At 38.4% G+C, this 21,925-nt stretch overlaps 2 protein-coding genes across 5 annotated transcripts in view; one reads left to right on the top strand and one right to left on the bottom strand.

Annotated features, from left to right (window-relative positions):
• The window catches only part of LOC117455254 (ras/Rap GTPase-activating protein SynGAP-like), a 52,101-nt gene extending 37,174 nt beyond the window's left edge, over window positions 1-14,927 (top strand). For 3 of the 4 annotated variants that reach the window (XM_071204832.1, XM_071204830.1, XM_071204829.1), the window contains 5 exons: window positions 5,058-5,795; window positions 5,932-6,093; window positions 6,486-6,697; window positions 8,448-8,520; window positions 10,597-14,927. In XM_071204832.1, the coding sequence (XP_071060933.1) occupies window positions 5,058-5,795; window positions 5,932-6,093; window positions 6,486-6,697; window positions 8,448-8,520; window positions 10,597-10,620 (1,209 nt within the window). In that variant the 3' untranslated portion in view covers window positions 10,621-14,927. The remainder of the gene's footprint in view (window positions 1-5,057; window positions 5,796-5,931; window positions 6,094-6,485; window positions 6,698-8,447; window positions 8,521-10,596) is intronic. The other variant, XM_071204831.1, reaches the window with a different exon arrangement.
• Window positions 14,928-16,052: 1,125 nt separating this feature from the next.
• Window positions 16,053-19,311, bottom strand: LOC117455520 (relaxin-3 receptor 1-like). The gene is made up of 2 exons (XM_034095051.1): window positions 19,247-19,311; window positions 16,053-18,071 (listed from the first exon to the last, which is right to left on the bottom strand). Exon 2 carries the CDS (start codon window positions 17,937-17,939, stop codon window positions 16,731-16,733), a length of 1,209 nt encoding a protein of 402 aa, XP_033950942.1. The 5' UTR covers window positions 17,940-18,071; window positions 19,247-19,311; the 3' UTR covers window positions 16,053-16,730.
• Window positions 19,312-21,925: the final 2,614 nt, after the last annotated feature.

Raw genomic sequence — 21,925 nt, 5'->3', positions numbered from 1 at the left:
AGTTTGAGTTTAAGGAACAAAATAAAACAGGAAATGCCCTCACAAGAGCAGTGCAATATGCAAATCTAACAGTGATTCATCCAATGCTTTTGATGGATGCTTGTAATTCTGCAGACAACAAACTGAAGCAGGATTTCTCACTGGTCTGAACCGGTGCTCCACAGGGTGCTCGACCAACACATCCTCACTCCCAGGTCGGCCTATGTTGACGTTATGTCAAGTCCCCTGTGTCGGCTTTTTCCAACGCAAGGGGGGGCCCTTAGCGTACATTTTCAACTTTCCGGGATGTCCATAGTCCTCTATAGCTCCCTAAACGTATGCTTTAGAAGACTTGAGATCGCGAGCGAATGCTACCCGCAGATCCATTCTGACAGCGTTTATCAACCATTTTCTTACTCAATATCAAGCCACACTTATTGTTTTTACTTCTTTATTTTAATTGAATAATGTAGGACTTTTGTTGCCGTCAGTTAGGGGGAGAGTAGGGGCTCAGAAAACTGAAATCTGTATTGTTTCATCGTTTTTTCCTTCTAATTTTGTATTCTTTTCTAAACCACACACTGTTATTTACTCAACAATAACACACAATTATCCTTGTGTTTATTTATTTGTTTGATTAATAAACACAAGTTGGAGTCCGTCAGGACCGAGGGTCGGAGCAGCTCATAGTAGTTGCTTTAGAGAATTTTACACCCGGAAGTAAGTATTCTCTCCGCTTCGCTTGACAAACCCTGTGATAGTCCTCAAGCTCTGTGATTGGAGAGTGTGCAGAGCGTCGAACAGCACTTGAATTGGGATGGAACCACGGCAGACTGTCCAAAACTGGATTTGAACGGGTCCACCGCGTCCCCCCCTCTACACATGCTGGCTATTCTGTTTCGCAACATGTTCTCTATCTATGGCACGTCTCTACTGGGAGTTGTAGTTTTAAAAGACGTTTTCGTATTTCCCATAATAAGAAGTTGCCAGTATTAAACTGTGTACATCCCTGGAGGTTTAGGGGATAGGAACACTCACATTTAAAACATATAATTAATAAATGGGTGAAAATTGCTTGTGCCCATAATGGGCAGCATTAATATATACCCACATGACGGCTAAGGTAAGAAGAGCTTTATTTAACAGCTGGTCTTATGTTTATGACCCCTCCTGTTGTTCATTGATAAGCCTGAAACATGCACTTGTCAAGGTTCAGAGGCACATTGAGCAAATATGGCAGTAGCCATCGATCATCTTAAGATAAGATATACTTTATTGATCCCAAGTTGGAAACATTTGCGTTACTTCAGCATGTGTAACAGTTGTAAATATGCAGTGGTGATTATTTGTAAATCATTTCGTATAATCACACAAATTCTGTGTTTTATATTTAATAATTCTGTGTTCTTTATTTATTGAATATTCAATACCTGACAAGGTCGGAGATGAACAACTTGTGTCACAGGTTCCTCAACAGTGCATCACAAGACATCTATCAATATGTGTGTATACACCTCCACCATTAAACTGTCGTATTCTGCACATTGCTACCGACCTATGTTAACGTCAACATAGGCCGACCTGGGAGTGAGGATGTGTTGGCTCGACACCAATCATGCTGTGTGTCCTTGTTTCAACAGGCTGGAAAACTAGCTGTCATAATTGTTGATACTACACATATCATTATATTATACATACTTCAACCCTCTGTGTACTGCATATACGACTCTTGAGAGTATAGCCTTGCTAGCAAAAACTGACTTACTTTTGTTGAGCTTTTTTGTACAATCATGCATTTACAATTTGTACAATTACTGTCAACGTTTTTCTTTAAAACACATTAGTGCCCACATTATGAACTTTAATTAAACTGTCCCTTGTTTGATAAAGTTTAGTTAGGATAATTGTGGTTTTGGAACAGCTTTTTGGTTAATCTAAGGCAGCTTCTTTAACCATTGATGATGAACTCGGTGTCTGCTGATCTATATCACACTGGTTTACGACAGCATCTCTGTGTAAAATCATAGTTTCATGATACAGTCATGTCGTCTCAAGCTATTTCTGTCCTGCTGCGTGGGCCTTAATGGAACAAACATCACAAGCCTCCTTTTTATTAATACAGATGGCGTGTCAGAACAGGGCATTATCTATCCGTCTATCCATCTCTACCTGACTCTGCTAGACAGCAAGCTACATGTGTATTCATACATTCTGCTGTATGTTCATTAAGCACTAAATCATTTAGAGGGATGACACATTTCTGACAGTCCAGACCTCTAAGGTCCACTGGGACAGGTCTGTTTGTGTCCACAGAATCATAACAAAAAAACATCAGCATTCAGTTTTTGTGCAACACATACTGTATCTGGAACAAACCCAGGAAACCTGATGTCTGCTCCAATTCCAATGGTGTTTACTGAAGGCTTAACATGTTTCCATTTGCCACTAAATTATTAGTAGTATTTCCTTTATATCTTGCCCTTTCACCACAAACAGAGATGGCAAAAGTACACACATCCTTTACTCAAGTAGAAGTACAGATACTCGTGTTTAAAAATACTCTGGTAAAAGTAGGAGTACTGACTAAACTTCTTTACTCAAGTAAAAGTAAAAAAGTATGGGCTTCGAAATGTACTTAAGTAAAAAGTATCCATAACTACCAGCTGTTTCATAGATTAACTGGTAACTGAACCTCACTTTATATTAATAGAACATTAAAGATCTTCTATTTCAAGTTGTAATTATGTCATTGTTAGCTAATGAATGTGTCAACACTTGAACAACAACCATTTAGAACAAGCAAAGAAAAAGTGGGGATATAAACGCCTACATTGTAGATTCTAGGGTGACTACCTCTTCCTTGGAAACAACACAACAATTATTATAGTAATGCTTTAAAAAAACTGAATTGAAGTGAGTTATATGGTGAACTTTATTTAAAATTGTGGGATCAATTAATGAACAACCCAAATAAATAATCGTGTTTGTGTGTGTATTTGTTTGTGTCTGTGTGTGTCTGTTTGTGTGTGTGCAGAATGATAGAAGTGGAAATGAAACCAGATACACGGATCGTGTTAAAATCAATATGCACAATGACTAAATAATAATGATCACGCCACCAAACGCAGATTAAAACTAAAGTTACGAGCCTGTTTCGAAAATGTAAGAAGTAGAAAGTACAGTTATTTGTGTTAAAGGAATGATCCACTCATTAGATAATTAATCAAAACTTCAGTATTTAGTGAAACGTTATGTTTAAACCATACCCTGAAGAAATCAGCGATATTCCCCGGTAAATAATGATTTTATAGCTCTTTTTTATCAAGACCTGTATATTCCGTCTGGCCGCCGCCATGTTTGCCATTTTCAGTAGTCACGTGATGGTCGTGACGTCATCCATGCGTTCACTTTGTCAACACACGGAAACATGGTGGAATATTTCAGTTCGGACTCGACAGCAGAGGAACAAGTTTTGACAAATGTGAAGAGATTGGATGGGGGAATTCAGCCATACATATCAGTATGACAATACGACACCCTCTGTCCTAAGACCCTCACATCGTACAAGGAACAACTTCCGAAGAAAACCCACAGTTTAAAGGGAACATGGGAGAAACCTCAGGGAGAGCAACAGAGGAGGGATCCCTCTCCCAGGACGGACAGACGTGCAATAGATGCCGTGTGTAAATTGAAAATATAATACATTTGCAAATAGGTAGTCCAAATGTTTGGAAATGCATGTGTGTATAATAGGAAGATGATATAAGATACTATATGTATGCATGTAGTACCACCCTTGCTAGCGATTCCCTCTCTAGTTTAGCATACTCAGCTTCGTTGTCCCTGGCCATAGAATCACGATTTTATGGGGCCGGAAAAACTGGGGGGAAATACACACTAGCCGGTACTACCTATATGGAAAGGCCACCAAAAACTGTCCTGGCCTGGACGTTAAAACGGGGCTAGCCGCTGCAATGGAAATGCGCTATAACATACCTTATTCTTACTCCGAGCACTACTTCTGCTCCTCCGTCGCTTCACACTTGCAGAGGGCGATTTGTCAACTGGCCGAACTGGTGTCCTGGTCGGTGATGACACCAGAAAGACCGATGGTACTGCATCTCCATTGAGTAATAGTTGTTCTTTAAATCCCATGTTATGTTTGATCATACTCTCAGAGTAGTCGTCCGGAAATGTGAAATGTTCGCTGCATACATGAGCCTGTAAATCTCTCGGTTCGGGCCGGCCACATTTCGCTAGCCACTGCCTCCGAATGTACTTCTTATGCTTACCTTTTGGCAACAGATGGAACCGAGCATTCCGTGGATTGTTCCTATCAGAATTGTGGCAATATTTCGCGATACAGTGAGGCATATTTGAAGAGAGAAACTACAGTAAATAACATGGAGATCAACGTGTCTTCGAAAACCAAACGCATGGATTACGTCACGTCCGGGAAATGGCGGCGCCCACAGTGTTGATGTTATTTCGGTATATAATCAGTTTAAAATCACTGATAATGTCATCGGATTAAAAAAAAAAAGAGAGAGAGAGACTGGCAGAGACTGGTCTGTTTTATCGGATGATAATTTAAAAAAAAATGAGTGTCATGAGCATACCATTCCTTTAAGAATGTAAGAAGTAAAAGTAAAAAGTCGTCAGAAAGATAAGTAGTTGAGTAAAGTACTTGAGCACAGTAAAATGTTGTGTACAATATTCAACAGTTTTATAATCTAACTTACCATTCTTACCAAAAGCTGAAAGGTCTACCTGTTCTTTTTGTCCACCCATTGAAGTCGCTGAGTGTAAAACATCTTTTGTACTTTTAAATGATTCAGATAATTTCTTTGTTTGAAGGATGAATAGCCAGTTAAAGGTCTGCAGTGAATGTGCTTGTTGTCCGTGGTTCAAAACAAAAGGGCGGCAATGTGTTCTGCTGTTTGGCTTTGTGTCTTTTTGGATTTAACCACCTGGGCGCTGTAAAGTTGGATATTTTCATGCTCTACACAAAATGAACTTCAGTACACATTTGATTCATTCTCCTTTCTTTTGTCTCTTTCCTCATTCTCTGCTCTCAGGAGTCTCTCCAGCAGCAGCATATGATGGGTGCCGCATCTCAGACCCCCACAGGGACGGGCACCCCCGCCTCCCTGGCCACACCACCCACCACAGTTCACCCTGTCCGCCAGTCATCCATGGCTCCGCCACAACACCTCAAGTCACAGCGGTCAATCAACATTCCAGTCACCGCCACACCTCCAAAAGTTCGCCCGCAGAGCAGGAACCTCCTCCTCGACTCTTCGGAGGGCAACTTCACCGGCAGTGGGCCAAAATTGCGCCATCCACGGCAGCAACATCAGCAGCAAAATGAGCATCAACAGCAGCTACATCAACAGCAGCAACTTCAACAGCAGCAACTTCAGCAGCAACTTCAACAGCAACTTCAACAGCAACAACTACAACAGCAGCAACTACAACAGCAGCAACTACAACAGCAGCAACTACAACAGCAGCAACTTAAACAACAACAACAACAACAACAACAGCAACAGCAGCAGCAGCAGCAGCAACATGAACAGCAGCAGCAGCAGCAGCAGCAGCAGCAACATGAACAGCAGCAACAGGAATCGCAGCAGTCGTTGACTGACAGTCCTGCTCCCGGACTCCCTTACCAGAATAGCTCTGCCAAAGAGAACCAGGGCCCGCAGGCAGCGGCAGAGGAGTCAACAGACACTCCCACAAAAAACACCAAGAAGTCTCAACAGACACAATTGCAGGCGCCACAGCCGCATCTGCTCAAACCAGGCAATAAACAGGTCAATCTCACTACAGTCTCCTAAATTAAAGCTTGGCGGTTCTTGCATTACACAGCTTGCCATTACATTGACATGTTTTTAATGTATTACTAAAATGAAGATCTGAAATAAAGCGTTTTATTGTTTTTTGTTTCAGGGTTCTCAGTCGACTTTGACCACCACGGGCCTCAATGAACGGACAGTGGCCTGGGTGTCCAACATGCCCCATCTCTCTGCTGACATTGAGAGCCTGCGGCCGGACCGTGAGGGTCAGCTGAAAGAGTACTCCAAGAGCATGGACGAGTCCCGACTAGAGAGGGTCAGCGCATTTGATTTATTACCAGCTCTTTTCTTTCTATTAATAGGTGACAGTCAATCTGTTCTGCCCTATACTAGTAAATATCAGAACTATGACAAAATCATTCATGAATTACATAATGGTGGCTGTTTTCTGGGATAAACAACTCCCACTAACTTTCCTATTTTTAGAAACACATGTATCTGCAGTGCTTATTGCACAGCATTTAAATGTGTGAATGCACACATTTAAGATGACTGTAGTCTCAATGCAGCTTTGTATAGTCTTACCCATTGAAGCTTATAAAGGAAGCTGCACAACAGACCAGTGTCTTTATTGATACAATTACTCATCATTTAGGGATATTTCTGAAAACAGGTGGTGACACAGGTGCATTTTTGTTTTCATTTTAGGCAAAAGAGTATGAAGAAGAGATTTTTACCCTGAAAGAGCGTCTCAAGATGTCTCATCGCAAGCTTGAAGAATATGAGCAGAGACTCATGTCGCAGGAACAGCAGACAAGCAAAATCCTAATGCAGTACCAGAACCGCCTGGACAACAGTGAGCGGCGTCTAAAACAGCAGCAAGTGGAGAAGGACTCTCAAATCAAAGGCATCATCAACAGGTGATAAGGGTTCAGGTTGAACTACAGCTGGTAGAAGTATGGCTATGATGCAACTAAGGTTTCTCTATTGCAACACATTTGTCACACACGTTTCTACTTAGTAAGGGAATTAAAACAAGCTTTTCAGTAAGTCACTCAAAGTGCAGCAAGTTATTGATTGCAGCTTTACAAGCGCAGTTTGAATGCTACAACAAAATGTATCAGGGGAATGTATACAGTATGCAAAAAAAGGTTACAAGTGCTGAAGGGCTTAATTAATCTGGTTATTGGTAGAAATGCCTCCATTTAAAGAAATGTTTTAGTCTGCTGTACATACTGTGACAAATCTATCGGTGGTCAGTGCAGACAGAAATATCAAACGTCAATATGTCCTGAAATGTAAGTTATTTAGGAAATATAATTGTAGTACATGTTTTTGTCAGTTAAATGCCACTTGCATGATTGTTATTTACCAATTTGTATGGTCTTATTTGATTTATTTATTTGATTTATTTATTTCTTGCTTGGAAGATACTGCTCTCAAGCCTGTGCGTGAGTCAGGACTTAGCATAGCTTAGCATAAAGACTGGGAACAGGGGGGAAAAGCTCCTACCTTAAAAACCAGACCAACTCATTTCCAATCAAAGAAGCTAGCAGTGCTCGCTCCAAAAGTTTCTAAATGTAGCGAGAACATTAACAACAAACAGTTTTTTTTTCTGACAATTGTGCGGGGGTGAATTTTCATATAACTCCCCCGTTTTGATTAGCTAGCTGTCTGCTCTGCTGCTTCACATGGGCCTGTTTCACCTTCACCAATGATGCCCATTTTGGGATTAACGACCAGGATTTCGAAGTTGGGTTCTCTGCTGAAATGCCCATTGTACGAGCCGTCCTCTTTCAGATTCACAATAGTCCATATTTTATAAAGTCAATGTTTTAAATACATAATTTGAATGCAGTATAATAATAATTAAATAATAATATTCGCATAACAGTAGTGGGTGGAGACACGCAGTAGACTTTCCATTTTTCTTTTACAGATTCTTCCAGAAATGTGCATACATTCCTGACCTAAAGACCCACTCAACATGCTCCATTGTACCAGTAGGCCTACTGTGTAGTCGGAAACCCTAGTACCTTTAACGCACAGACATGAAAGTCGTATTGATGTTATCATTCAACTCTCAGAGAGAAATCTAAAAAGCAAATCTAAAAATATTTAGACATTGAAGGTTAGTTCAATAGCAATAACAATAGTACCTATACAATCATACCATTAAGGCTCATGCCATTACATGTTACAGGTAACATATACCTTTTTAAGAGATTGGTTTTATTGACTGCAGCCATGTGTACTTCTACTTCTGACCCAATTAAATGCTTCGTGCATTGCATTCAATTTATCTTTGTATAACTGGAGTATACAGAGCTCACATCTCATCTCATTTGGTTGAAAGTCTCCTCGAGTTGAATTAAACTTTTCCTCTGATTACAGACACAGCAGATAGGCGCACACTTAACTTTCCTACACACATCCATTTCAAGTTGTGTATCTGAACAGCTGAATTTGAACTTCCCAAAGTGTCCTGAAGGCAGCTCAGATTCAGCATCAGGAAGCTCTGAGGATAGCTGAACACACACAGAAAGATGTCAAGACCTTAATATCATCATATGGCCACGTAATCTTAGAGTAAATTTGAAGAACACCGGCTTCGTAACTTTATTTATTTATTGTCAACCGGTATGCTTGTGTCTATTTCCCTGTTGTCAGACTCATGGCTGTGGAAGATGAGCTGAGAGTGGGTGCCATTCCTGATATTAAGCCTCGAATCCTCACTGACCAGGTTTGTGCCTGTGTCTACATCTTTATCATCCCTATTCGCTAAGCCAGTCATGTCCTAAAACAGCTTGCATCATTCTTACATCACATTCAGCGCATTTGCCAAAGCCAGTGCAGGGGAAAAGTTTGCAGCTGTCATACACTTCAACTGTTCCCATCTCTCTGAAGTACGTTTATGTCGCATCTGAAATACCATTTCACCAGTCCACTGCACATGCTTGAGCGGAGAGCAAAAATAAGGATGCTAAAATTCAAGAGCTGGATACAGCTTAAAGTTATGTGCAGCGATTAATGTATTTCTGGGAAGGAATAGCAAGTCTTCAACACTGAAACTCAATAATCTTTCCACAACTACAAAAATATGATTCAGAAGCATTCATCACTAGAAATCCTTGACTTTGACTCACCAGCTGCGTCACAGTAATTCTGCAGGGCTCAGCGTCGTGAATGCACCATGTGGATTGGATTGTGACGAAGGTGAAGTGTGTGTGTGTGTGTGTGTGTGTGTGTGTGTGTGTGTGTGTGTGTGTGTGTGTGTGTGTGTGTGTGTGTGTGTGTGTGTGTGTGTGTGTGTGTGTGTGTGTGTGTGTACTGAAATGACAACTTTAGCTGTCACTGATTCACTTAATTCATGACTCAATTTCAAAAGCAGATAGAAGTTGCCTCTTTAAAACTCAGACCAAATATAGAAGAGTTTCTTCACTGCTCTGAGATAATAGTTTTTGTGACTTTTCAAACAAAAAAGAGTGTGTGAAGAGAATGCGGTCCAAACATTGCAGCCCAATTTAGAGTGTTGTAAAGCAGGTTTGGTTTGCAAAGACGTTTTTTTGCCTCAAACTTGGGTCAAAGCTTTAAAATCGAATTCATCAGAAGCTTTTGGCATCATACTCCAAGTGTTGAGAAATGCTATTCCTTCAGAGAGTGTGGCAGAGTCTGGATGAATGTGTGAATGTAAACAGTTCTTTCCCATAGACAAAAACTGAGGATTCAGATTTAAAGGGATATATCAACATTTTGGGAAATATGTCGAGAATGCTTCCTTGCCAAGACTTATTCTGCGTTATAGACAATTTGACACGAACCTGTTCATCATGCTACTTCAACATGTACAAAGAAATGCCTCTGAAAGCTCGAGCCCTTACTTGTAAACTTCATCTACCCCAATTTCATAAAGAAAGAGATGTTTGATGTAGACACAGTGCACATTTTAAATAGTTAGCTATAAAATATAAGGCAATTTAAAGTGTGTTTGCCTGTATTTAATTCAAATAATACACGACATGTGTCCAATGTTATTAGAAAACTGGTTATGGTAAACAATCTCTGAAAGATTTCTTCTCTGCAGTTATTTGAGCAGACTGCTCTGCTGTGAGTTTAACATTGTGTACATGAAACATGTTAGTGTGGCGTCGTGCACTATGAAAGCTGGAGGTTGGAAATTGGAAATTTCAATTGGGGAAATCTTGGCTTAATATGAGAAGAGTGTCACCACTCTCATGTCTGAATGTTAAATATGTAGCTTGAACTAGAACTCTGTTAGCTTAGCACTAAGACCGGAAACAAGTGAAAACAGCTAGCCTGGCTCTGACCAAAGATGCAAGTACTAACATGGAAAACAACAATTTTCTGTTTTTAAGGGGGTTATTTGTTGGACTATTTCTTGCTCAGGGTCAGTAACTTCTCCAGACTCTGCTGGTTGCTCCAGGCCAAGAAATGCTCCAGAACACGACACCCTTTAAAATGGAAAAAAAAAATCACACTTCGGTTTAGGTATGGCTTAAACAAACAACTTATAATGTGTTAATAATTAGCTTTAAAGGCGGTGGTAAACAGATTTTGTTGCCTTTGAACAGCAAATAATAAATAAGCTAGCCGTTTTCCTGTTAGTAGCTATGCTAGGCTAAGCTACATATTGAATCTTACAGACATGAGTAGCATTTTGGAGAGTGCTCTTTTTATCTAACTCCAGGCAAGTAAATACACTTCTAAAAATGTTGAACTATTCCTTTAAACCTGCGTCTTTGTAAAGCTGTAAATGGAGATAAGTTGTTTCTTCATCTGTCTTCAATCTATCAACCAGGGTTATGGCCATCCAGGATCCTGACTGTCAATACCAAAGTGACCAGAGCTCATGATGGTCACTCAAGTGTAAGAAGACACATCCTACAGAAACCCATGAAGAGAAGCCCTGCAGTAGATCCCGCAGGACCACTGGAGGCTTCATCTCACAACGTTCTTAAAAAACTTTGCACATATTAAAACTTTGCCTGTACCAGAACTTGACAATCAGTTTAGCAAGAGGACCAACGTGTGCAGTGAGTCGTCTGCACATTTTTGACCGAAAGATAAGCCAATGCCACACCAATGGCAATACTGAACCTAATGAGTCTATTTATTTAAACCGGAGAGTGAGAAGAATTGTGCAAACATCTGGGAATGAAGATGGATTTATGATTTTCCCCGCTCCAAACAGCACACTCACTTCTCACTTAAGTGGCTGCAGACAAAATGTAGAAAAGGCTTTTAGAAGCAGAATATCCCCTAATGGTGACGCCAGTTTCATCTATATTCCTTGGATACAGGGCCCAACAAAGACCTATATTACTATTTGATCTGATTAAATCATTTAGTAACATGTTCCCGCTGCAAAGGTGGTTATCATTATGAATTTAACACCCTTTTTGCATCCTTCATATTACAGCCATCCCATGTCAATAGATGCCAAACGAGACTTACAATCAATGAACTGCTTTAAATACAATCTAGACCTGCTGTTGGTTACATTTTCCCTCGGGACACAGTGTAAAGCCTGAACTCTGTGTATAGAAAAGGTATTTCTTGAAGCTATTCAACTTTATAACATTGAAACATTTACATAAATAATCTGGCATTATAATGTGTTCTGTTCACTTTGTATTCATACTATTAATCATAATAATAAAATATATATATATGACATTTCAAAACAATGATACAAAGTGCTCCATTAAACACCTGACAATGGACCATGTGAAAATGTAGGAAAATGTTTAATCCATGATCCAAGGGCCTTTGCATTATACTTTGTATGCAATGCAATGCCATAGACAGGCGTCCTTTATTTCTAAATGGAAGACTTGCCACTTACGGCATAGGGCTGGGTATTATTTAATAAATGAGTACCGTTACAGTGATACTGATACCAATAGAGTACTTAATTTGATACCTTTTTTATACTTCATTAGATACACATCATGTGAATGGAAAGATTCAAAAAGTTCAAATTCAAAATTGATTGATGTGTTTTTTTTTTAATGTAATTTATATTCCCAGTTTTTCATTTCATTATCACTCCCTATGCATTTCAGCATGCTTAACTGCCAGTGAAATACTCCATTTTTTTTTACAAAAACAGGATCAGATGCAGGGATCCTAAAAGGTGATAAGTACCGATACCCAGCCCTATTTCGATTTTGTTCATGATAATATAGTCACATTGTATGAATGTAGTTACAGCTGGCAGCAACCCAATCACGTCAGGGCCCCAACCCTAAAGCTGTGGTGTGAACAATCCGATAATGTGCAATCAAACCTCGCGTTCACATGTTTTCCTTTATTCAGATAGGACATCCAGATTCAGATCGCAGGTTAATTACGTTTTAAATGGGGTCCGGATCGGTCAGCCTCAGCTGCTTTCATTATTTTTATAATCTTTAATTGAAGTGCAATACTATATCCCTGGAGTGCCCCCCCCTTCTTTTAGGGAACACAAAGTACACTTCATCTGTTTAACATCGTCTTTAAGGAAAGTGATGGCATGAGAGACATCTAATAGATGATACTGACGGCTCCTCTTTAGTTGACAGCTCATAATGAATGTTTGTCTCATGGACCGTTGCATCTGAGAGACCGTATCTAAAGGGTTTAGACAGGGTCTAAAGCCTTAAACTAACCAAGCGTCAAAAGTAATAAATCAACTGAAAAATAGATCAAATCATGGCCTTCATTTCTGCCATTTTCACGATTTATCTTTTTAGCCCTTTCATGATTTGTTGAACAGCACTTTGTAACATTGGTTCGAAAAGTGCTGTAGAAATCCTTTTTTTTTTTTAAATTACTATGATTATAAACATTACGTGCAACTGGAAACAAATCATATTATAGCAAGTAGTGAATTACTCATATGTTGTGTTTAATGTTTCTAAAGCATTGGTGTGCAACAGTTCTGCATGTGCTTTTTAAATGCAAGGGCGAGTAAGTCGATTTGTTGTCAGATATTATTCGAATGTACAAACAAACTTTGACATGGCTTTCTTATTGGAAGGCAACCTTTTTTTATCCAGCCTGCTAACTCTTCTGTTTTTTTCAGAAGAGGGTGGCATTCAGCCTTTTGCATTATACAACATGAAAGTACTGAGAGTAATGACATGAAAACAAAAAGCGACGGTGAAAACAGCAGAACAATAAAGAGTTTCCACGCAGGGATATGTAGTATATGTGCATAGGATTTGACTGCCTTACAGTCTGTGCCACAGGGCCCAAAATAACAATGCCAATACAAAAAAAACGTGTACACTTTGTATATTAAATGTCCTTTTTTGTAGTCAGGTGATGAATTACTAAGCAGTGTGTTGGTTTACTCTGTATGTTCAGAATCATTTATATTATACATTCATGGATTGATATAATTTATCTTAACCTCTTGCCTTTAAAAATACATTTTCTTTCAAGATAAATAGAAAATTATACAAAGTTATATGTTTAGGTTACCAGTAATGTATATCTATTCTTATATGTAAAATGTATTCAAATCAAGGGTAGGCCTTCAGGCATGTTGAACTTGTGGTAAAAACAGATTATTATATTATAAACTCTTAATGCTGCAATCCAGAAACTACAGTGCTGTGGTGTGACTGCGTTCATGGGATGAGAGCTACATAATTTCCTAGCATAGCACATTTTTGTCCTGTGGAATAATAAGACACATTATTAACGTATCTCGCCTATGTTTGGGTAACCAAATTAGCAGTGGTGCTTTCAACAATACTGGGTTGCAGTTTTAAGTAATCTTTAAAAAAAAAATGCATTTTATTTATTTGGCCTGCATTGCAATACAGTATGTTGAAATGTTATACTGCACTTCTGTTTGCATTGTATGAGAAGCTGCAATCATAATCTGAGAGATGTTTATAAACACATACAAATCTATAATATGCCCATGTATTCTTATCTTTGTGTTAGCTGCAGTGGTACAGTGTGCTACCTCTGAAATCGTTATACCACAATCTGAGAGGATGCTTTATTCCATGTGGCTAATAAACCGTAGTTAATTTAAGAGACAGTGCTAACAGAAAAGGTTTTCTTTGCTGGTTGCTCATTTATTTAGGATTTACTATGTATAATGTTTGTCATCACAGGGCCATTTCTAAAGTTTGTCCTGTTTACTATTGTATTTAAGTGCCGTTACCATTACATTCATACACATTTCCTTCTAAAAAGAGGATGAGATTAATCATGCTCCTGGTATTTGTCTGACTCTCAGGTGTTACAAGGAACAACAAATATTGCCAACAAGAACTTTTGATATGTAAAATGCCAAATGTACAAAAGTATTGAGACACAATCTTTGACAAGTGACCATTACATCAAAACACAATTCAAAAAAAGAACATGAAATAAGGGGTCTGTGCTGAGGTAACAATTCTGCTTTTATTTAGCTTTGTTCCCGGCCCACATCTCATCCATATAAATAGTTGATTTTACACCTTCCCTTGTGTTATTTGTTACATAAAAAGGGAACACGAGGATGGTTTCTTGGCCCAAATGAAAAATGCGACAAATGCTCTAGTGTTATGAAACAGGAATATAATTGAAGTTACTGTCGAAGAAGTGCTTTATGTTTACACATGAGATTTTAGAGGATGTATGAACCTTTGTTGACCCAGAGGAAATAACTGCCGCTCCGCTGCAGCTAAAGCAGGACCTAATAAATCAAATGAGAGATCTTGTATATTTTGAATAAGGGTATTTAACAGCTAACATATTTATGTTTCTAAAATGGATGTATATCATTATGGAATATAACAAAGTATTTTTCTTGGCAGCTATTATTCTGCAAAATTGATCTACTGTGTCACAGATACAGGTGGTGGGGTTTCTGACTTGAATTGGGCCTACTGGATGTAATTTCATTTACTTGACATTTCTTTATAAATAAGCCATGCCCCATGGATAAGCCATACCCTCCAGCCCCCTGATGTTGTATGGTGGATGTTTAATGTTGGTAGTTTTATTTATGATGGTAGTTATGTAGGTATGATTGCGCTTGTAATTATTATTAGTGTAAGTATATTTGATTGATATGATTTATTTGAACAAAGGGAATGTATTCATTTCAGGTGATTTTTCCGAGTGATTTAAATAAACTAATAAATCCCGAAACTAAAGACCTTTCATTTTGAGCACCCTTGAATGCAAGAATGGTTACATTACTGTTTATCAGGGTCGCAATCATCTGTAATAACTCTAGAATACTAGAGTATGCAAATAGTCCTATACGGGTTCTCAAAAGTTTGATGACTGATTGCCATATTAAGCTAGGCAGTGTTTGATTGGTCTCACAGGAAATGATGCCACTCGTAGTCATGCAACCAGAAGCTTCTACAAGCGGTCATTCCTGACCTGACAGACGCAGCACCAAAGTAGTGTAACAATGTGAGCTGATAGAAAGAGAAAGTATTGAAATGGGCCTGAGAGGAAAAGTCACATTCACAAACTTTTAATGACATATGACATTTTATGCCATAATATATTGTTATTATATATTTTGTAATTACTATACCATGACGTTTTTTGGACAAACAATACTTTTAATGCCAAAATAAAGTTTTAAAAAAAAGTCATACAAGAAAAGTCAGTTAAGTGTTGCATGAAGTCACCAACTTTTGTGTGTAAACTGTCACAGCTCTCTGACAATCAGATGTATTTGTCTTTTTAATACATTACATTACATGTCATTTGTTAGACGCTTTTAACCAAAGCGACTTACAGTACTGTGGACAATCCCCACAGGAACAATTTGGGGTGAAGTGTCTCGCCCAGGGACACAACGACATGCTGACTGCAGTGGGACTCGAACTTGCAACCCCTGATTCGAAGTCTAGCACTCTGTCCACTGAGCCACAGCCGCCATAATATTTGATATGACATAAAAAAAAAAGTATACAAAAGTAATAGCACGGTATGCAATGAAAAGAGTCATACATACATCACTGCATAGTATGCCATAAAATGATATTGCAGGTACTGGCAGACAGGAAGACAGACCAACATGGTAATATGTGTTAGTGTAAGCTTCTCTCAGTTTTAAAGTTGAGAAACACCACCATCTTGTGGTCTACGTGGATCACAAATGGCAGCATTAGCAGCAGTTGAGGATGCTGCCATAATATTGGATTATATATATTAAAATGTAGAGTGATACAATAAGCTTTTATGTACAAAATAAAACTGCAACATTTTAAAACAATTTAAGCATTTATTTAGACATTTTAAGTATTTAATCTGTTACAACTAAATGCCTGATAGTGTGTTATTTTACCCTTGCAAAACACTTTACCACAACAGCATTGAAATCCATGTGCTTGAAATAATTGTACATACAGTATAATATAGAAGCTTTACTGCCGTTAAAATAAGGATAATTCTTGTTGTCTTTTAGTTATGAAAAGTTAAGTTTGGAAACTTTTAATTGAATTTAACAATTTCTACTGGAATAATTGAAACAAAATGTGTTCAAACCTGGACAACACAAGCACAATCCAGACATACAGTGCAGCAATATTAACTAGTGGTAGACATTTGTACATGAGGTTTATTTTGAATACAACACTGAGAAGAAGATGGACGAGAAAATGAATAGAACGGACATATTTAACAACACATTTCTAGTGAATTATTATTATTTTTTGTTTAAACAATTTCCCCCAAACAAGACTCAAGTGGTACGGTATTTTCAGACAGATAACACCGTAGAACACAATAGCCACAAGAGCTACGGTGAGTTTATGAAGCAGCTTAATCACAACAAACCAGAAATATATATAGCCTATACTTACGTACTATACATCCTCACAGGAAAACACAGGTCCTTCTGAAGCACCTTAAGTACCCTTAAGAAAAACACCCTATGTTTGTTACTTTAAACTAAAGGCGAGAATAATTGTTTCATTGTGTTTACATGGTGGACACCGCTGTTGGCAGTGCCGTCAGAGGGGCGTAACTCTTTGAGTTGGTCACAATTGTCTCACTGTACATGTTATTGAGAGGGATGGCCAGCTGCCCAGTTTGATCCGACCCCTCCTCAGAATTAATGCCATAGGGCACCTTGGACATGATAGCAAGGCTCAACTTGAACAGCACGTTATTGAGAGCCACGCGGTACTCCTTCCTCACCAGACAGTAGATGACAGGGTTAAGGCAGCTGCTGGTGAAAGCCAAGCAGTTGGCCAGGGGGAAAAAGTACGTTTGAGCCAAGTAGAATGAAGGGCTGATATCAATGATGTCAAGCTGGATCAAGGCACCCCAAAGTGTGAGGAGATTGTAGGGTAACCAGCAGGCGCAGAATGAGAGCACCACCACTGCCACAGACTTGGAAATATCAGCCTTTCGCCGAGAGTTGCTTCCCTTCAGGTTATGCCGACAGAGGAAGCGCAGCAGGAGCAGGTATGAAGTGATGATAATGGCATAGGGCAGCAGAAATCCCAGCACTAGTCTCAGAAGCTGGTTGATCCCAAGCCAGGCTGTACCATCAGGGAACCGGAGCAGGCATGTTGTGTCGTTGCCCACACTTCTTACTTCTGCAAACAAACCTCGGGGCATCGCTGCTATGAGTGCTCCAGCCCAGATAAAAACTGTGGCCACCCGAGAAGTGCAAGACCTACTGCACAGGGAGGCGCTGGGCCTCAGAGCAGTAGCCACAAAGCAGTACCGGGTCAAACTCATTGCTGTGATGAAAAAACAGCTCGCGAAGGCACTGAGTGCAGTGAGTAAGGACACAGCCTTGCATGTGGCCAGGCCAAAGGGCCAGCTGTAGTCCATTGCAATGTCTATGGCCCAAAAAGGCAAGACCATGGAGAAGAGGAGTTGAGCCAAAGCTAGGTTGAACACAAAGAAGTTGATGATGCCTGTGGTGATGGTGTGAGTCGAGTACAGCAGGAACATCACAAGCAGGTTCCCCAAAACTCCTGTTGTAGCCACAACAAAGTAAACCACAGAGATGACTATCCGTCCCCAGGGGGATCCATCATCATCAAAACCCTCCAGCCCAAAGTTGAGGCTCGTGTTGTGAAAAAACAGGTGGGAATTATTACAGTAAAGGCCTCCAATGCAACCATTCAGGATGCTGTTGAAAACATCAAGTCTCTTTGAGTCACTGCTTGACATTTTGCTTTCTTAAAAATAAAATCCTGTTGATGGTTTAAATGCTTTTATTTGCAATGTATATCCTTCTTCTGCAGTACTGAACTAAATATGTAAGTTCTGGTTGTCTGTTTATTAGCAGGTGGTCATCAATCCCTGCAAGGAAAGAGGAAATGATTATTGCATAATAGGCGCTGCAGTTCATGAGCAAATAAGTACATTAGCCTTGTCAGATAAACAAATTACACTTAAGTGTTACCCACAGAGTTAGATAATTTGATTTAGACCTCGAAGAATCAAACTTCTCTGAGAGGAAACATGGGTAAAAAGACAAGATGATTTAACTAATTGACCCTTTGAAGTTGAAAAGCCAGTCAACTCTCCTGCAGTCTATTTTTATCATGCAATAATATCTATATATATAGTCTATACGCTTTAACTATATCTAAGTGTGTGACTATTTATTCAAAGTATTCACAAAAACAAACAAACAGTATAAATGTTGGATTTGCAGACATTAGATGCTTGTAGATTCAAGCATTATATATATATATATAATGCTTGAATCTACCAGGGAAATGGCACGTTATCTCTCCTTTAGCAAAATAACTTTTTAGAGTTTTAGTTGTAATGTGTAAAATCTAAAAACCCATTTGCCCTTGCACTTTATCTAAAAAATGTAAATGTGAAATTAAGGATATTCACAATCCAGTGTAATCTTAATATTTAGAGAATGCATACTTAGATGAAGATATTTTTTACTCCTTTAATACTAACATTTTACATGGTGGTTTTTTATTCATTTCTCTGTAGATGACGAAAGTCAGCCAGTCTTTAAAAGTACATTTAAAAGTTTGTATTTTTTAACCCAAAACAGAATGTGAATTTTTAACTGTGTGACTGTATTGAACACACATATTGGTTATTAGCAAAAGGCAAGGAAAATATCAAAGTTACTGCTTCAGATTTGGATTCAAAAGTAATTAATTTAACACTAACATTCTCACATCTGAACCGTTTTTGTCATCAAAATGTGCAATAATCACTTGGAAACAACCAGATCTGAGGCATGGCTACTCATAAGACAACAATATGTGCTGAAGTCAAATTTGCCACATACAGTTATACTAATTAAATGTTCCACTAACAGTGTAATAACCAACCAAATAAACTATTTAAAGTTACAGAGAGATAGTAGATGTGATGTGTTCTCTTTTTGAATAACTTCCTTCAGACATAAAACTGTAAACTAAGTATAGTGATTGTAAGCAACTTTAAGGTAAATATTCACATTTCTGCACATAAGCTAAATGGATAAAAACAAATCTTACCTGGATGTAATAAGGAGGTAAATCTTCGGGCTGCAACAGCTCTTCTGCCCAACATGGGATTATCATGAGGGTGGAAAACAACAACAATGTGGAAGACACCCACCCTGAATTCAGGCTCCACCCAATCATATTTCCTCTCTGCATATTCAGACCAGATGTCACATGCAACAGAAACACTAAAACAACAGAGATATAGCAAATACAAATACAAATAGTTTTCTTAAATGTACTGGATTCCGACTTGTTTTCCATTCTCTCTCCACATTATATCTACTAATTTGTACAATAAAAACAAGTGATAAAATGTTCTTTATTATTTGTGTTAAAGGAAACTAAAAATCAACTATTTTTTTTTAATAACAGTTGTCTAGACATAAGCTGAAATTCTAGATATCACTGTCATCACTCTTAAATGCATCATGCAATTGAGAATACAGTTAGAAAGCAATTGTGCAACATTTGTCGGCACTCTAACCTTTAATTGTAACTACAGCCATAGTATAATTCAAATGGCCATATCACATGAGTCTCGCTCACCTGGAAAAAGGCCTAACATTATTCTCTCTGTGTGCTGCGCTTTGTTAAACTTTGTCCCTACTTCCTTACTGGAGCTCATACCTGCTGTGTTATGCAGCAGAACATGTAGTGTTACTGTCGGTTGGTTTTGATGTTTGATTTGAGTTGGTTATAAAGCCCTTTGTAACATTGTGTTTTGAAAAGTGTCACATGACAAAATTAATAAGTAAGCCAATTGGGTGCTTGTTTGTTTGCTTTGTGGCTGCATGTAACAATATGCTTATCATAAAAAGGCACTTCGACCTTACAAGCAGGTGAAAGTTCTGACAGGACTTTGACAGAAAATAAAAATGTATCAAAGTAAATCTGTTATTTTTCTATTTATATCTGGGGCGTTGCTTCATGATTAGATTGAGAAGCAGAGACGATTCTTCATTATAAATCGTTGATAGTGGAAAGAACATCAGCTGCAAATGACTAAATGAGATTAGCTTGGAATAGGCGGAAGAGTGGAGAAGTTGATTAATGCTGGTCTGTCAAAACTGAGCCATCTTAATAGCTGAACAAAACATGCTTTGTTCATGATTTCATTGGCAACAGTGTGAAACAGAAACAAATCATTAATTACATCAAAAATATGTTCCTCTGTTGCGCAGATGTTTTGATCGGACAAAGATCTTTGCATCTACTGCACAAACTGACAGATTAATTACTGCCTGATATCAACACAGATTTTTTTTCAGATTAAATAAATAAAGAGATACAGATCTGTTAAATGTAGTCTTTTGGCATCCAAATTGTTCAGCTGTGTTCCGATACAGCATCAGCTTTTTGTTTGATGCTTGAAGAAATATGAATTTTCCTATTTAATTTTCAAGATATGTTTGTAAACACATATCCTCAACAATAACTGTGAATGACAACCAAACACTATTTCCCTGACAAAGAAAAGTAAAAAAAAAAGAGCAAAAAGCCACCTTAAATGTAAAGGTGGTGGGTCAGTGGTGTCAACAATTCCGGATTTACTTTTGCACCAGACAAAAACGCGGTGAGATGTATCTGTTCCAGGTCTATACATGAGTGAGATAATGGAGATCATACTACACTGCATGCCAGATGAACGTACTGCAGTGATGAAGCTTTGTCGCCACCCTTTGTAAAAATGAGAATACAACACTTCACTGTGCCAAAAGCAGGAGGTCTGAACAAGCTTCTTTCAGTATGTTATATGCTTTCTCTGAAAGTGAGCCCTCTGGTGACAAACACATGACTAACAACAAGCACCAGCATTACTCTTGTAAAGAGAAGGTGCTAAGGGAAGAAAAACACATCATACATAAAAAAGGACAACACAAAGCCTTTCTTTGAAAAGTATAGCAGAGCACGTTTCTAACAACAGGTGCATTTCTTTAGAAATCTATTACTTTATGACCTCACCCTTTTGATTTGAACACTTATTTCCCATTTGAAATCCTAAGGCTGAATGGTCAATGATCAACCATTCATGATCAGATGCCTCAGATTGGACCTATAGGCTACTGGATGCCCATTGCACCTCAAGACACACACAAAATGGTTCTATGATTATCGAGAGGCCAACAAACAAGGTTATAGCTGTATTACTTTTGGTTCAAAATGTATTCATATGTAAATAAGTTGGTTTTGTTTTTTCCTGTGAAAAGTTAGGGGAATAAAATGTTTATATTTTGTTATTGGTTATACAGCATACTTTCCTTTATTTCCCCTAGTGCTTATTTTTTTAAGCATATAATGATCTACAGCAGAGCAACATAATACTGACATGGTAATATGTAAACAACGGAATAATGTACATTACATTACTGGATTATAATTAGTGACATAATATGTTCACATCAAATGCTGCAGCTGCTAAAGGTAAACTTGGACCCCCCTGTGGAAGAAGGGACTATCATAATACCATGTGATAGGGCTAAAACTGTGCTTTAACTTTAGCTGAACTTGTTTTCATAAATGTAATTTATTAAAACTGTAACTAAGTTACTAACACATATTCTGTTAATGAAAATGGTGTGCTATGACTTTACTGAACACAAATGTTGAAATCTTTAACACTTTTTGTCCCGCATTAAAAGTGTCCCTCTAATCAAATAACTGGTACAATTGGTCAAGAACCGCCACTGG

The sequence above is a fragment of the Pseudochaenichthys georgianus genome, chromosome 11 (assembly GCF_902827115.2).
Source record: "Pseudochaenichthys georgianus chromosome 11, fPseGeo1.2, whole genome shotgun sequence".
NCBI lineage: Eukaryota > Metazoa > Chordata > Actinopteri > Perciformes > Channichthyidae > Pseudochaenichthys > Pseudochaenichthys georgianus.
This window is presented reverse-complemented; position numbering and strand designations above follow the sequence as displayed.

Bases quoted from the DNA above. Each gene is read 5' to 3' on its own strand.
- LOC117455520 (XM_034095051.1), bottom strand. From the start codon at position 17,939: ATGTCAAGCAGTGACTCAAAGAGACTTGATGTTTTCAACAGCATCCTG.